The sequence below is a fragment of the Camponotus vicinus genome, unplaced genomic scaffold (assembly GCF_025532165.1).
Source record: "Camponotus vicinus isolate PSW18456_S1 unplaced genomic scaffold, iyCamVici1.0 SCAF_6, whole genome shotgun sequence".
In the NCBI taxonomy this organism is placed as follows: Eukaryota; Metazoa; Arthropoda; class Insecta; order Hymenoptera; family Formicidae; genus Camponotus; species Camponotus vicinus.
This window is the reverse complement of record NW_028141978.1, coordinates 4,903,569-4,922,173: the sequence shown is the minus strand read 5'-3', so window position 1 is coordinate 4,922,173 and position 18,605 is coordinate 4,903,569. Positions and strand designations below refer to the sequence as shown.

General features: G+C 37.8%; 1 protein-coding gene across 5 annotated transcripts in view; it reads right to left on the bottom strand.

The window, feature by feature from the left end:
• Nucleotides 1–363: 363 nt before the first annotated feature.
• The window catches only part of LOC145973417 (uncharacterized), a 50,060-nt gene continuing 31,818 nt past the window's right edge, over nucleotides 364–18,605 (bottom strand). The window contains exons 5-6 of one of the 5 annotated variants that reach the window (XM_083102756.1): nucleotides 16,335–16,673; nucleotides 4,593–13,723 (exon numbers count right to left, since the gene is read on the bottom strand). In XM_083102756.1, coding sequence (XP_082958882.1) covers nucleotides 16,381–16,673 — 293 coding nt within the window. In that variant the 3' untranslated portion in view covers nucleotides 4,593–13,723; nucleotides 16,335–16,380. The other 4 variants (XM_083102760.1, XM_083102757.1, XM_083102755.1 and 1 more) reach the window with 4 other exon arrangements.

Here is an 18,605-nt window from a genome sequence, read left to right as displayed (position 1 = left end):
TATTCAAACGTCATACTACTTGTGAGCACTTGAGAATAATCAAGATAGTTGATTAAGGCGTTGCGGTGCCGGCAAATACCAATTCAACCCCTTCCCTCCCCTTTTCCAAAGAAACGGTATATATCGATTATCGAAACTGATTATCTGCGAATGAAGCATCCGATAATTCACATTGCGTAGTAAAAAGACTAAAAATCTACAGAACAGTTAAAATGGTATGGTTTAGAGTGGTGTTAACAATGGTGTATGTCTCTCGTTTGAAATCTTGAAAATTATTGTAATGCCAACTTCTTTATTTCGTACATATATATATATATATATATATATATATATATATATATATGTACATGTATATATATGTATATGTATATAATACATCTCTTAATTGAATAGTCTTATAAAGCATCTACATTTCTCAAAGAACCCTTGTCAATCCTTCTTAACTCTATATAATTGGCCATTAGTCGTACAGTCTAAATCGTACATACGCGTAAAAGCTGATTCAAATTATTTGTTCTTGTTCGTTAAAACGCGAGAGCGATTTACCTACGAGTTCTTCGAGTTATCGATCCTTCATTAATTTTCATCCTCTATTCTTGAACGAGAAAAGATCAACGGCTCCGTCGCGCTTTCTTTCCGTGAGATGATTCATTTGATTTCGCAGAAGAAGACTTGGAATGAGAGATAACGCAATATATAACATGAAAAACTCTGGCGAATCCGGCCTCGCCGGAGACGATCGCAGGAATTCAAAGGTACAAGTAAAAAAATGAAATTAAACTCTTTCTACTTTTTAGAAAACTTAACACAGACGCTTATTACACCATTACGTCGCCATTCATTTATACTATATATAACGCATATAACACGTTTCCACGAATTATCTTTGGCATTTTGAAGAAAGAACACATCCATTTTCGGCACATTGCACATTATCAACATACATTTCTTATATAATACAAAAAGCTGCGGATCTATGAATTTCTACATGCGTTTAACGTCTATGTAAATCTGTAAATTTGTATTGAATTGGATTATTGATCTCTGAATATGCATATAGTGATCTCCCTTGAAGATTAAATGGATATCGCATTCTGAAGATTCGATATTAATAAGTATCTTAACATCAAGTATCTTTTTTAATTGTTTATAACTTTAAAAAATATGACCTCATTCACATCTCGGCTGTATTCTCTGTCAAGGGAGAGAATTATAATTAATTTTTGTTAAAATATGTCGTGTGTGTCAAATGCAATAATTATAATATATCAACTCCCTTACATGTTAATCTATACACGCAGAGAGCTAATTACATATAATTATACATTATCTGTAGGTCGATGCATCTGTAATTACGTAAATATCTGTCTCATAAAATATCAATAATTATCAATATTAATGACAATTATATTCATTCGTAATTAAACTTATCGTAGATTTAATTTTCCTGTCCAATTATATATATCTCCTGAAAGAAAACCACTTACAAATTCTACTCAATATCGAATAATGTTTCTCGCCTTTTATTCCTTTTCCTTTATCATACTTATTATTCAAAATAGGAATAATTGTAATTATAGAAGGGAAGGAACGAAACGAGGAGACCGCCACTTTCATCTATCTCGACTTTTTCTTCGATTCGTCTTTAAATCTTGCCAGCCGGAAACATCGAATCCTTTTGCAAGTTAATTCACGCTCTCACGAATAACGAGTCGAAAAAGAGATTTAAAAACGCGTACTCGTGTAAATACAGCCGGTGTAAATTTGAAATCCTAAGATTCGAGCATTTAGTTCGTCAGGCACCTTTCGTTGTCGAAGAAAGGGAAAAAGATAGAAAGGAGAAGCGAGGTGAAAGAGGTGAAGGCTAATATTTACACGATAGAATCACACGGTCTTTACGATTACTCAAGTACGTCTGGAGAAGTCTGTAAATAGCGCTAAATGCAATGTCAATTATTGATTGCTCGAAAGGGAGGGAGCGAGTGCCGTGTTGCGTACGCAATCATTTTGACTTTCCACGAAGCACTCCTAATTAAGGGATCTGCCTTTTCCAACATGTAATTCAGTTTCTCCAGTCCAGGACACTGTCATTTACGCTTCCACGTCCCCCAATTCACGAAACGATTTACATTTCAATCTTACGATTATCTTCTCAGATGTTAAGGTTCCTTCTTAAGGATTAATTTCTTAAAAATCCCTCGCCTTTCGATATACACATAATCTTGTCCACCTAATACAGTTCCTTCGATATGCGTATAGTATCACAAATGACTTATCTATCAACCAAACTCGCGTCTCGCGAGACGGAGTAGGAAACGACAGAAAAAGGAAGAAAAAGAAGAGGAAGATGAAGCGATCTCTCGTGATTCGCGCTAGATCCGCAGCTTGAAATACGCGGCACGGTATTGCGACGCGTGCGTGCGCTATTGCGCGGGTACGCGCGCGTGCTTGGTACGCGTGTGCGTGAGCAGAGTGTCGCTGCGCGTGTACACCGCTGGGCAGAGCGGGCAGGCATATTTTCCGGGGAAATGCACGTAATAATGATTGCGCACGTTCGTCACGACCTTACCGCACAACGAGCACCGCCTCCTCTCGTCGCTGTTACTCTGTCTCGCAAATATCTGTGATATCCGCCAATTTTTCAGCTCTGCAACACAACAACAGAAACCACAGTGTCAGCAAAGCACCTCGTATTAGCCCGTTCTTTCCACGCGCAACGTGTCATCGCTCTATTTCCCCGGCTTTATTTCTTTCTCTCTCTCTTTCTCTCTTTATTTCCCGCCAAATTTTTCCCTTTGATATCAGATTGAAATCATTATTCCTTTTATTTAATCCATCTCCCGTGGCGTGTGGCGTGTGCGTATAAGGATGCGTGACAATCTTGGAGCAAACCCAATTATGTATACGACGTCGACACATTGATATACACGACGTGTGGTTTGTGGTGAGATCAAACTACCTGTTCGAGGGGCGCGAGATCAAAGGACACTGGAATAATCGAAGATATCCAGCGAACCGAAAATGTCAAATATTAAAGAATTCGAACACGCTGAAGATCTCGGGAAAATTACAAAACGATCTTTCAGCATTCGGAAACACATCAAAGATTAAAAATATACTCTTTGAACATTATGAGACCCGAAAAAGAGCAATCACTTTGTAACGTCGACGGAAACCGCGATAGTCTGCGAAAGGAAATGAAAAATCGATCTATAGAAATCAACAGGATAGAGCCGATAATCACGATTCTGTTCCAGATTGAGATCCACGCAGCTTCGTGTCTCGAGAAGGAAACACGCGTTTTTGAGGATTCGTACTGACATAAACCCTAAAGAACTTCGCAAGGATCAAGGATTGTAACTGCGAAAAATCTCAGGAACTGCGTAAAAATCCCTCTCTCGTATGGTAAAGGAAGACGATGCTGCGATCGCGAAGAACATATTCCCCGTATGTATCGTATGCGAAAACGTGCTATACATACTCGTATGTACGCAACGACACGTTGACGTAAAATCGGAGCTCCAATAAGAGCGTGGGCACACGTGACTCGGAAATGTAAGCTGTTCGAGTCTATCATGTTGCCTTCTTTTACTACAGCGATCTAACCTGCGTTCGGATGATAAACCAAACGTCCTCGAGACGTTTGAAGATTCAAGCGGTATAACGAACTAAGAACTCTCGAAATTGTGAATTCAATCGACTAAGTAATCCGGAAAAGAAAAAACCTAGATGTTGACTCTGAGAATTTAGAATCCGAGGTTATCGAGAAACTTTCAACTTCGATCAACTTTTGCAATTCTACATTCCCTTATGCAGTTTCACTCGACAGTACGATCACATAAAATATTGAAAATAGAAAGAATAGAAATGGAATAAAAAAATGAAAAAATTCGTACGTCATAAATCGATAAAATAGTCTCAAGATAAGACGACGAAAAGATTCACAGCAACGTTGTAACGTTGCATTATTTCGCACTAATAATAGCGTTATCGCGCGAGCTAGTCGACGAAATAATTCAGCGTAGCTTAAATGATAAGGTGTCGTCGTAGTCCACGGCGTTGAAGTGAACGTGATTCCTCACAGACGCTCTGTTGCAGACACTGCGATTAAATGGCTGTCATGAAGCGCACAGCAATCACGTGCAGACGCGCAAATAACATCGTATTATATACGATTGTTTAATATCTAATAATACTCGCTCGTAAAAATGTCGCTAATTAATCTCGAATTAATCTACATAACTTTCCCAGGGTGTTCGACAAACATAGAAACGTGAAAGACGCAAATAGTCAATTGTAAAAATTGAAAAAGTATATATTATATATAAGCAAGAGTATATAAACATAATCGGCGAACACCGTGCGAACGTCGAACAGAGGGAAAAATGACCTGAAAGAAAGAAAGGTAGTCGGTTCGGTTAACACATAATTATGTTTAATCGGCGAACAATGTGCGACCGGAGAAAAAAATAATCTGGAAGAATAAAGAAGGATAAACGGTCCGGGTAACACACAATTGCGCTTATTCAGCGAACGTGCGAACGTCAAACAGGGAAAAATATGATCTGGAAGAAAAAAGAAAGATAGACTACTCGGTTAACACACAATTATGTTTAATCAAAAAATTAGTATGAAATACATTAAATGCACATGTGATTAATTCTCCATTTTTTTTGTTTATCATCATATCATCATTATTATTATCATCATCATCATTATCATCCGTATTATCTACACTAGAATTAAAGATGTATATATAATAATGTAGTTGTAAACATAAGAGACTTTATGTTAGAATAATCATAAGGATAAAAATACAATATAATATAACAATAAGAGAGAAATAGTAGTAAGAATAATTTCTCGTAATAAAACCGGTTACCGCCTTAAATATTTTATTCCCTTAATTGGCATGGTCAGAAGTTCCTCTGCGAATTTTTTACTTTCTCCTTTTCTTCGCTAAATATTGCCTATTGTACGTTTCGAGCCAAATGCCATTTATATAACGAAAACATATATCAACTTTTTCGAGCATCCCGCCGCTTCGACCCTATCGACGATCGTCGTAATTGCCATCGTTTCCGGTCCAGACGGATGACAATGATGGCAACGATGACGATGATCGTGCTAATCGAAACGCTTGTTTTTCTCTATGTTCACAGACTTCATTCGTAAACACATACGCTTTAAGTCGGGCGGGTGTTTTGCTTCCTTTCTATTCAAGTGTTTAATCGATCGATCGCTTTTATATATAGTGTCCCCGTAAGTAACTGCACTGTCGGAAAGCTTTCGAATCTTCGAAATGAGTAACAACGGTGAGAGGAAAGAAAAGACCGGAAATAAGGAGTTGAAACCAAAGTTCGGCGAAAAGAGGATAAAAGGGAGCGTCAGATCCGAAACCAACAATGTAACAAGAAAATAAATGGATTGGTACGCACACGTTGAAAGATTTGCGATCACGATTCCTTCGACCGAATCAGTTTCCTCGATTGCCGAACTTTTTTAAAGTTTGCCGCGTAAATTTATAGACATTTGAGCTTTTTAGTGCGTTGAGCACGATGGAACAGTGATGCGTATCTTTCTTGGATGTGTGTCGAAAGAGGAACGAGACGACATGTTAGGAAAAAAAAGATGTTGATCGCGATTTGGTTCCTTTTTTTCTTGCACGCACGCACACATTCTCTCTCTCTCTCTCTCTCTCTCTCTCGCTTTAAATCTCTCACTTATTCCCGAACTGATTCTCTTTCACTTCTTCTTTCACGCTTCTTCTTTCTCTCTCTCTTGTATGCGTTCGTACTCGTTCTCGCTTTATCACACAATATGCGAAAAATGCAACGGATAACGATTTTTTTTCCCTCGCCGTTCGTTCATAACATCAAATCTATTTTTAGAGGTTTGTTTTTCTATATTTACACGCGCGCCGTGTAAAATCACAACTTTCAGTCTGACAGTCGCGCCGATTCATATTTTATTTTATTTTTTTTTTAATGATGAGTAGAACACGTTCAGTATTCTCGCGGGGAACACTGATCCCCTGTATTATGATTTACAATTATTACAGTTTATTCATCCCCCGAGAAAAATAACAAAATGTATATATATATATATATATATGAAGATAGATATATATACATATATCATGTGTGTATATACATATATATCCATAGTTAATCCGTAATTTGTATATATATTATTATATAAAGAGATATTAATAATAGTACTTTTTTTATTTAGTTTAATAATGTACAAAGGGGGCAGGGGGTGCTGTCGCTCGGCGGCAAAAGAAAAAAACAACAAAACGCCTAAACGCGCCCTTTATCCTATCAGCTAAGCCTAATCCCTAGGTAACGCCTATTTAACTACATTCATAATGTTCACTTGCACAGCCATAGTTTCTTTCTTCGCTTCTCTCGCATTCAATCGTTTAAAACGTCTCCTCGAGTGCCGGCCCCGAGATCCATGCAATCCTGAGAACAGTTCAGAGCCTCGTCAGCACAGCTGAGATCGAGACGCATCGTATACGCGCATTAGTTGAGTAAAAACACGAACATCGCCCATTAAATTTCTCCAAATTCGCGCTTTCGACGCGTAACTTTGAATCGAAGGATCATAACTTGCGAACCATCGATGATGAAACCTAACATTCTAACAGTAATAATAAAAGTTTCGAGGAATTTTTTGCCCAATACAAAGGCTGGTCAAAGTATTTTTTCACGTGAGACCAAATGTCAAGCGTCAAAAAATTAAATTTCTTTAAGTACTTAAAGCGTCTGTACGACCTGATCCTTCCTGATCCGGTTTTACTCCGCTTTTCAAGCGGAGTAATTCGGCATCGCGGATCACGCGGCCGAAATTCGAGCGTTACTCAACCATGCACGCCCTTCACCGCTCGAATCGAATGAATTTCCGGGGCGCAATTCGAGAATTTCGAAAACTCAAGAAACATTATCCACTCGTTCGTCCTTGCCCGCTCGTTCTCGCCACTCAAAATATCCGGAGAACGCAACTTGTCCACCGCGCGACAGCACCATGCCCCGCATTTTTTACTATCGCAATATATATTGCACAATTTTTTTTATTTTTCATTAAATTTATCTCAATTTCAATAAGGTGTTAGCACCAATCTATTATATCACAATGTTCCACTCCATACCACGCAGTTGTAAATATATAAATACCTATATATAGCAATAATAGTAGTTGTAATAGTGGTAGTAGTAGTAGTAATAGTAGTGATAGCAATAGTAGTAATAGTAATAGTAGTAGTAGTAGTAGTAGCAGCAGTAGTGGTAATAATAGTAATATATATATCGTAGTAATTTCCGTTTAATTAATAAAAGATTTCGATATAACAGCCAGATGACCCGCGGCCGAGTTAAACGACGGCGCGCAGGACGATTCAATATTTTGTAAAATTGTGTGCCGAGTATTTCTCTCTCTCTCTTTTTCACCCACCCTTTTCCTTCCTGCACATGTTCCGCTCCTATTATTTTTCATGTGCCGCGGATGTACGCGTATTTTGGCTATCCGTGCGCGGATACACGTACGATTGGACATGTATGCGAGCCTTTACATGTGTAAAATCGCGTCCTAACAGAGATATAAATCACTAGCAGGATTTTCCTTTCTTGAATCGCTTTCTAGTGAACCGCGCGTCTCTTAGCTATAATATATTCTATATATAAGGATTAATTACATAGAGTTTGTTTCGCACACATTTAGAGCCTGAAATTGTTCGAATCTTTGACACACTGCATATGAAATATATACGAACATTTATAAAAGTTGACACTTGCATGATTGAACGTTAAGAATTATTTTGGTGATTTCGTGTGTTTAGATCCTTAAATATTCCTAAGATTAATCTCCCCTCAGGGACGAGGGAAGTATAGACAAGAGAGATACACCCGTGCTAGTGATGTATATATATGTCGTTTCGGGACACAAATACACATACACATATATACATCCTGTATACAAGTTCCACTCTCATGATTTCGCCCGCTCCAATGCTCCGCCCGCGGAAAAACGAAAAGCGAGAAGTTTCAGCCGTGTATATATCGTATATATAGTTCGTAAATAAAAAGAGGAAATTCTGCGAGCGGTCGTACAAAAGTCACAGGATTTAGAAAAAGAAGACCTTTATAGAAATCTGTCTTATTCGTTTTCTCGCGCGCGCGTCACGCCACTACCAGAAAAATAAACTTTCCGCCAAAGGTTATTGCCTCGCGCTCTTCCATATAACGCCGTTATCGTTCGCGGCGAGCTTTTCCGTGGGATCTTCTTTTTTGAGAATCACATGTCGATACTCTATCGCATGTGGTGGCAACGGGACATAGAAAAGCACCGGGTTTCCGAGGGTCGTTCGAAACGAAATATAACGTCTTGTCGCGTCGAATAACCAGCGGCAAACACGCGTATTCCAAGGGACAATTATTTGTTAACGGAGAATATATTGGAATCCTCGGATATGTTGAGACTGTCGAATATTTGTAATGATAAAGAATACCGAATGCAATCAACTAGCTGCGAAAAACTGCTTCTAAAATGAGCAACAAAATTTTTTTTCTATTTTACATTAATCTATAACTCTATAAGAAGCTTCCGATTTTGGTAATGATAGGCCTCGTCGATTTATTTTGCTCATAATACTTGGACGAAAAATTTGACGGAATTATATATTTTTTTATATCGCGCTTCGACCTAGCTTTTTATCGAGTTATTTGTTTTGTTCGGACGACGACGCCTGTGACAGTACTTTTGCAATTGTTGCCCGAGCTGCAATGGTCGCACAGATTACAACAGCATTGTGTAGTTTTCCGACTTTCACGCGCTCGTACTTGACAATGAATTTACGAGGAATTTCACTTTTTTTTACCGTGTTTTTAATTTTCTAATGGCCTTGAGGTGATGTCGCGATGTATGTATGCCAATCTGAACAAAAATAAAAAAACCACGCGATGCATAATGTGTCAAGATTCGAGAGATACTTTTTATTCGCGTTTTTCCTTTTTTATTTTTTTAAAGTCCTTTTATATGTTAAATCCAAAAATTGAATTAATATACGATAACTCTCTCTCGTTATAGCGATCATCAAAAGTATCTTTGATTCGTTGACATTTTGCTCGGAACAGTCCATATCATAATATAGCTAAATTATTACCTCATTAAGTCCCCCTTTACCATCAACTTCGCATTTAAATTTCTCTGGCAGGTTTTTTAAAATTTGCTGTCGCTATATCGCGTTCCTATCGTACAGTCAAATTTTACGTGGCAGAATGTAAAGTCGCGAAAGAGGATACGAGATACATAAAGGAAAAAGCGATAGCAAAGGGGGATAAGGTGAAATCATAAAGCAAATCCCGCGTCGGCGTCGACGAAGGCCGGAAATAAAACACCGCGAATAAATTAGTCCGTGAACACGGACGCGATAATGCAACACACGAGGGACACCGCAAAAGCGCGATGATGGTAACGAAAAATCTCCGGTGGTGTTGCACACGTGTATCACCTTCCGCTCGCACGCACATAGAGGGGGTGGGGGTGGCGGAAAGTCCATTCATCTGGTTTCAACGCAGAACAATCCATGCCGATTACGTCTCCCAGTCGACGGGGACTTTATCCGCGGTCGTTTTTCGATTTTGCTCGCGTATTTACGCATCCTCGAAAGGGGATCGGCGTTCTCGTAGTGTTTTTTCAAATCTGGATTTTTCGTGCGATTCTGCCTCCCTTTTAAACAACGTGTTGAAATAAATTTGGACACTATAAAAACAATAAGTCGCAACGAGAGTATCAATGCAATCATTCAATTTTAAAATTTTGAGATATATTTTTGAGTAAATGAAATATTAATTTTTTTTTTAAAAAGAGATAAATATATTATATTTTTATCTATATTAATAATTGATTTAGAAGAAAAAATTGTATCTTTTTCTTCCAACCTTCGATTAACAATATAATTTTAACAACAATTTTTGAGAAAAATATCCGATTGCTCTCTCTAAAATTTTCAGATTCAAATAAGACAATAAAAAATTACAATCGTGTCATAATTAAGAATACGATATCTAAAACTCAAAATGAGATGACTTCCGGAGAAATCTTGTATGGAAACGTTTAAAAGACACTGGTTCACATGTTTCCACGATGCTTTCCACTCGGCTATTTATCCGCGAATATTTGAAATACGTAGCATACCGAACATCGTGCTCCGCATGTCTGCATGTAATCGGTGAACTCGGACGCTCTCGATCGTCGTGAGAGTCAGTCGATCGATACGGACGTGAAAGCGCACGTCAGATTTCCGGTCTGTGATGAAACACGAAATTACAACAGCAACTAGGACTCGTATATCAATAATTTTGAAAGGACTCAGAGAAAGGCAAGAATTATTCCAAAAAAGATAATTAAAGGAACTTGAAAAGCTCAGAAATTCAAAGATTTTTAAGTCTAAAAATATCAAAGATAATTTACATATAAAACCTTAAAAAAAAGATTTAATAAAGAAATTTCAAAATCTGACTGGATACATATTACGAATTCTTATCAAGCTTAATTCAATTCTCGTAGAATTGATTGCGTTGAAATCGTTCTTGCAGATTGTTATCGACGTTACGCGATATGAGAATTCTTTTATACGCGTAAAAAGAATGTGCATGCGCGTGTATAAAGTACCATTTGTGTACCATTTATGTCGGCTGTCGGATGTTTTGTACGTTTGCGGCCATTTGACAATTCGTGTATGAACAATTCCGGAAATTGACAGCGGCCGTGCGTCGACGAACGTCCAACCGCGTATGTAAATACAAAACGAGCGAAAAGTCATGTACGAATCGCGAATGTGTTGTTGAATAATAATCGCGTAACCGTGTAAATACATCACTATTGTTTATGTAAATATTGCACGATGCGCAATATTGAAAATCAAATGTTATTTCAATATTACACATTATTCGTGCTATAATATTGTACTTGCAGATTCGTGCAGTTGACCTTACAATAATTAATGATTCATTATATCATAATTATTTCATTCATCTAAACTATACGATCAAATATCTATTATAATAATGATAAAAAAAATCTCTACGAATAATTAATTTGGCGAGATGGCCACAAAGTCGCGATTTAATATTACTGCGCTTTAAGAAAAAAAACTGTAACAATCACGCAATGATTCGTCGATTAATATCATTCATCATTAGTGTGTTGCATGACTTTTTCATATCAATCTACATAATTTTACGATACACGAGAGCTCTGATGTGCAGCATTGATTTAAAAAATTAAAAACATCCAAAAGTGTGCATATATTGATGCTGCGGAAATGATTTCGCTCATTCATTCGTCTTGCGACATTTAGTAGCGCACGAGCGGCAAAAATGAAAGTTTCCCAAGGATGGAGTCCCTCTCTAAACCGCCGACTAACTAACAACGACTGCATTCTAATGACGATAGAGCGACAGTGGCGACGGAGTTGACTTTCGCAATATTAGGACAAAAGATGAAAAGCAAACTCTGGTTAAACTTTATTGCGGTCAACCAATTAAATACAACCGCGCGTTCTGATTCTGCAGCTTGGGCCATAATTTCGCGCGCACGATGAAACATTGATCCTGTCCACGAGCATCTTGCTCTCTCTCTCCCTCGTCGAAAAGAGCCCGCAATGCACCGTGAAGGGTGGTGCATCGAGAGGAGAGACATCGACCAAGAGAGAAAGAGAGAATCACGTGTGCGACAAAATCTGCGGGCACGCCGCTGTCTCTAACTGTCGCTTATCGTTTATTCGCGTTCAACATATCGAAAGCATCGTGGAAACATGCGGAAAAATATCACGCCGACGTTCTGATACAGGGGTTTTCAAACAGCGCTAGCGAAAAGCTGATCGAGCAGTTTCTTTTAGAGATCTTTCAAGATTTTGGAAAGAATTTATAAATTATATTAATTTATAAATTGTATTAATATTCTCATGATTTTAACAATATTCAGTTCTAGAAATATTATAAAAAGCTCAACGTCAATTATTCTTTTAATCAGAATTAACAATGAGAATTCTCTTTTATTAAAAGAATATTGGTATTTTTAATTTTAATGATTAATTTATATAAAATACATGATCGCGATAAAAATCTATTGATAGTATTTTAAATAGATTATCTTATATTTTTTTTATAGCATCAAGTTTGAATACCCCTGTTTTCGAAGACGGAATCGCTGAAAAAATTGGCATTGCTCGTAAAAGTTGTTTCCTCTCTTATTCTCCTCTAAATTCTGTTTCTTTCGCGTTAAAATTTTTCCTCTCGCTTTTTTCTCTGTATGAAAGAAACGATTTTGTGTTATTAAATTGCCGAGTCTAAAATTGTAATCAATCTCTGAGAGATTATAAGATAATACTGATTTCTAAGTATAGAGTTAAATTTTATATCTTTCGCGTTTAAGAAATTTAATTCATTAACTAATGTCCCACAAATTTCACAATTTTAAGATAGAACCATGAAAATAAATATTTATCCGAAAAATATAAAAAATCATTGTTTAATATGAATCAGAATTGGAAGGTTATTATCAACTTTTGCGATAATACACGCGGAATATTCTCGGCAGTTATAATTGATCATATTTGAGATGCACATCGGCGCCAAACTGTTCGTTGCCTAATGCGTAGAAGTAATAAAGAAATGAACAAAAAAGTAAAAAAAAGGCAAAGAAAGAATAAAGAAAAGTCGATCGGCGCGTGATCTCTCAGCCAAGGAGGTAGGCCTGCAAGTGCAGTTTAAAACGATTCAATCCGACCTGTCAATAAATAAATCTTGCGTGTGTCGCATATTGCAATATAATGTTTCGCGGTGTATATATAAACACAGTGAATAACATATATATAAAATCATAAAACGATAAAACAAAATAAAATAAATTATCCAATATATTAATATATGTATATATACTCAATAATCTGCAAATAATATATTAATATTCTGATTATATATTATTAAATTATAGATATATATATATGCGTGTTCGTAGCCTTAACTATGCAAAGTGCCCCTTTTTTGCAAAAAAAGAGAAAAGATCGACGGTAATATCATTTCATCACATATTGCGGTTTGGCTCTTTGAATAGCTAGCGGACTCTGCGTATACGCATGTATTGCACATGCATATGTCCATGTATTCCTGCGTGTATGTATTTCTAGCGACCCCCATAGAATAGACAATCACATATCTTATTGTATCATGTATCTGCTGCTACTCGAGAACGATAGGATGGGTGTGTCTCGATCAGAACTTTTTAGACTTAAAATCGAAATAGCGCGAAAGATTCCCGACCGTCAAAAAGATTGAAGGTCATCAAATGGGGAGCGGGGGGTCGCTATGCTTTTATCCCTGTTATTAACGTTATAATTGTAACGTTCGGATGTGCAGAAAGTTTCGACTATGATCCATGACTTTGGCCTCGAATTTGGTATTATTAATTTCGCAAATTAGTAATTACCTTAATCTCGCGTTGTCTGTAAAACGGGGAATTCTTAAGGTGAATCACGCTGTCTGAAAAGATTAGACTGTGGGGGTCGCTACGCTTTCGTCCGGATAAGAAAAGCTTCTTGTTTCTGTCCCGGGTCTACCCGTGAGACGCCTATCCTCTTCTCTCTCATGTGTGCATGTGTGTAAATAAATGTGGCTATACATCGCTCAAAATAATTAGAAGATTGCTTCTTCGGGCAATTCTGTTGGATTTAAGCGTCATTAAAACCATTTAGATACTGTCGCAAGTCGCAAACATAAAGATTAAGTTTGGACACATACATACATATTAAAAAGATATTAAAATATCTTTAAAATATTAGATAAAACGAACGTTTGAAGAAATAATTTCCAAATTTCTTTCGAGCGGCGTATATCGGTGTATTCCTTTTACCATTGATATAATATATATGTATATATGTGTTACACGTAAATTTCACGATGTACGGAGAAAAAAAAACAAACAAAGAAAAAAAGAAGAACAAACAGATTGCACCCCAACCAATTAAATATCAATGTGCAACAACGATACAAATATCGTATGACCACATCCCATGAATAAAAATTATTCTTTAACGTAACTACATCTTCAACCAATGATAGATTATTAGTGTGTAATAGGTTATATAAAGTATAAAATAATATAGTACTTATATAAATCATCCAATACAATAAAACCTTATTTTGTTGCCTACGCATTTAAGTCCCGAATCGTGGAATGTCTTCGTGATTTCCACTATTTACCCAGCGGTCGCGGTTATTTTATAATAACGCGGCGTGCAGCTTAACCGTTATAATATTATATAAACTTTAGGTGTTAATTAACAAGTAACGTGCGTTTTATAGTTAAAGTTCATATTAAGACTGCAAAGTGCGCTACGCAGTGTTGTGAAAATTTTACGAACGTATGCAAAAGGACAGAAATTTCGTTGTCGCTCGATTTACGTTGCGTGTTACTTGCGCGTATACGAGTGTTCCTGCTGCTCGCGTTTATGCGTGCTGCGTGTATCGCGAACGCGGTGCCGATGTTTCGTGAACTACGTTCTATCTGCGTGTGCATATGTGTGTGTGTATGTGTGTCTGTGTATATTTTGCGTGTAATGTGGCCTATAAGGAACACGTACGTGCGTAGGCGTGTACGCGTAAATGTTAATATTGCTACTGGTTCCCGAAGGCGCGTATATATCCCGTGTATATAATCATAAAATTACGATTACAATCTAATATGAAGTTCAACTATAAACTCTTCAACAACTATACGACTCACCCTGCGTATCGAATGAATTACTTCCAGCGACTCAGTTTTATAATTAATAGATATATAATTAATTGAATCATTAATATTTTCTTTCCGGCTGCCGTCTCGACCGATCGGCAGCGGCGTCTACGGGAGGAAATTGGCACCACGTTTGCTCCCATTTTATATATAATATTTATATATATGTGTATTTATATATATACTATAATTATGTAATTAAATCAGCGCGCACACACTAACCGTGCGAACGTTCACATTTTATCGTTTTAATCGCGCGACTTTCCCCGAACACTCGTTAAAAGTATCGATGATCGGCGCCCGTTTTTTCACCACGGAAAAAATAAAGATAAAGCTGCCCGGTCTTTGGACATTGTCGCGGACGCGATTGGGTGCGAGATTGATGCGCATGATCCATCGCGACAAATTATTCAATCGGCAACGATCGAGACACGTAGATACGACGCTCCGCGTAAAAGACAGAGAGCAAACCTTCCTCTTGCGAGCGAGCGCGTTTCTTTCGTGATAAAGAGGGAGGTTCCGATAAAGCGACCTGCGCTATACAATACGGCTCGTCTCGAATCGATCGATCGATCGACGGTACCGCAATCGACAACGCGGGGCTTCATCTCGGTTCAGCGACTCGAAATTCGAGAAGGCCTCGGCCTTGCCACATTGAAGATGTCAATTTGGATCGCTCAAGTCAACGGCCAAGGATTCTCGAGGCGTTGCAGCCTCGAGGATTACGCGACCCACTTCCTGATCGGTTCGAATCGGCGTCGAACCGGTTCGACGAGCCGCAAAAGCGAGAAAAAGCAACGCGTCGTCATTGTTGCCGTCGCGCGATGTAACGAGCTTTCTTCGTCCGGCGATATACAACGAATTAAATTTCATCGCGAAACCTCTCCTCCTCGGATCAGCCCGACGCGAGAAACGCTTTCGCGCGACGCGAAGCGTCGACCTCTCGTGTTCGTGGCCCGCGACTTTCGTTTCGCACTTTAACCCCGCTCGTCGGCGACACCTACTAAAAGAAAAAAAAAAGAAAAAAGAAAAGAAAAGAAAAAGAAAACTTAATCCTCACAGCTTCGACAAGCTAGCTACAACAAGCCCACTCCCAAGAAAAGTCACCGCACACTAAACTGTACACATCGCTGTATATTAATCTTCTCTGTTCTTTTTTTTTGCCATTTTTTGCAATTTTTATTTGTTAAAAAAGACTCCCATATAGGAGAATTTCTCGATCCCTTAAGCGTAAAATCTACAAAAGATTTGGTGTTCGAGAAAGAAGAAAAGCCGAAATTGGCCGGCCCTTATAATCCCCCCAATGGCCGTAACTTCAGGACCGTATCTTCGCCGTATGCGAAATACCCCCCTGCGGCTGCAGCCATTCATGTGCTCTCGATATATATTCTATCATTTATATATAATTCTTGCGGGACGCGTATTATTACATATATATATTATGTTTCAATATATATGCATATTTAAATATATATTTAATATATTTATATATTTTAAATATATATTTAAATATATATTAAATATATATAATCTCTCACATTTTTCCCTTTCTCTCTCTCTTTCTCTCTCTCTTTTCCGGCGTCTTTAGGATAGCGTGTTCATGGTGTCGTTGCTCGTTGAAAGCGCCAACGAGCCCGCCATAAAATCATTAAGATCGATCTTTCTTGCTTCGGGGTGTTTGAATTTATAGTGCGTGCGCAGGTTGTCGCTACGTGTATACGTGGCACGACAGAGAGGACACTCAAACCTGCCAGGGAAGTGGACGTGGTAGTGGTTCCTGATGTGCGTCACGACCTTGCCGCACAGCTTGCACCTGTGAAGGTTGCAGCCGCCTGGCACCCGGTCAAAGGTCAGCCGCATGTGCCAGGCTTTTGAACCTGCAACATCAACACAAGACAAGTCACTTTCAGCTGTTGGCCTCCCAACACGAATTACGCGGCGAGCCACTCGATCGCCGGCGGCTCGTTTCTTTCTCTTTCCCTCTCTCTCTCTTTTTTTACTTTTTCTTTTTTATTCTATTTTTTCATCATGTTATTCTGATTACGTTACTGTTACTTCTATGCCGTTTCCGTATGCTGCTTTCGCTTTTTGTAGTATTTTACTTGAATACGTTTCTCGATTTAAGCTCGTTATTTTTTTTGTTTCTAGAGTGGCTTTTCTCAAGGGTCGCCGGATCCTTGGATACTTGGGTAGGCATTCGACTCCGTGGATCCCGGAGGTCTCGCGAATTCCAGGATCCTCGATCCTCGAATCCTTCGGAACAGAATTGTGGACATAGATCCCGGGTTGGGTCTTTGAATCTTTGGATTCTCGAATTCCTCGAGTCTGAGATCTCTAGATCATCGAGTCCTAGGATCTTGAGACATTCGATCTTCGGAATCTTGAACCTACAGATACTCGGCTTCTCGAATCCTCGGATTCTAAGATCCCCGAGGTCTTGAGTCCCTGAGATTCGTCGGACATTTAACTCCTCGCAGATGCGAACAAGATCTCTTTGTATCCTTGGATCCTCCGATCCTGATTTCACTCTCATTAATATCGCGCGTTCGTCATCTCCGAATTTTTTAGTCGCTTTTGCTTCCCTATCTCTCTACGTCTCTTCCCTTTCCCTTAAAAGTCCTTCCATTCTTTTGGTAAATGTATGTATACTAGTTATATATCCTGCATGCGCGTTAATTTTAATCGCTAGAGACAGACAGAACAAAATGCGAACATTTAATCGAATGTACGAATAATAGAAAAGTGAATAAAGCTTTTTTTTATTTTTGTTACGATCATTATAAAAATGATACTGATACGATTTTGAAAAAATGCCGCTTTTCGCAATCGAGAATTGACTGAATAAAAAGAAATCAACGTATTTTCGGAAAAATATAAATATATTATAATACGTTCGAAATAAGCTTCTCGCACAATGGAATCGTTCGTGAAATGACATTACTTTTTTGCGAGAATAGAGAAAATATGAGGTTGTTGATTAAAAATCGATCGCTCGTTACCTTCGCATTCCCTCGGAGCGCCGTTATTTTTTGCAAGATATAAGATGTAGTATCGTTTAAATAAATTTAAATAAATTGACCCGCTGGTTTCTCATTTTTTTCATACTTTGAATAATTTCGAGAAACGCTCTTTGTACGCGCTAAATAATTCCGTATTTAAAAACATGGAATTTTGCTTTGTGAAAGACGCCAGCTTTTATGGGTTATTTTTGCAAATATCTGATATGAAAAACGCGGGAATGTAATGAAGGAATAAATATTAAATCAAGCAGCGCTTCGGGCTAGCGAGTTAAATGAATATCGTCACTGCTCTTTGCAACTAAAACGCGTATCCACTAAAAATTTCGTATCGTCTTCATAAAAAATAAAAATATATACAAACGACAATGGCTTACAATAATGCTTAAAATAAAAAACACCCTCATCATTATTGCTTAAACATTTCAAAAAGTTTGTTTTATAAAATTTTTGGAAAAATATATGATGTGTATTTATAATAACTCTATTTTCCATTTTCGTTCCTCGAATTTTATTTCCAAAAAATTATTTTTTATAATTATGTAATCATCAACTACTGATTATTTTTCAGATATGCAATTGTCGTTTGATATAAAGACTAAAAAATATTTTTTAAAAATATTTAAAATATGTATCAAGTAGCGATTCAGAGTTGCATCGAAAAAAATGTACATCGCGCGTTTTCAAACTTGGTGCAAACACTTGCCTCTCGACGCGATTAAAACTGAGGTACACGTGAGGAAACGTGCGATCAAAGCGCAGACATGTAAGTTCTCTTTAAACATCGATCAA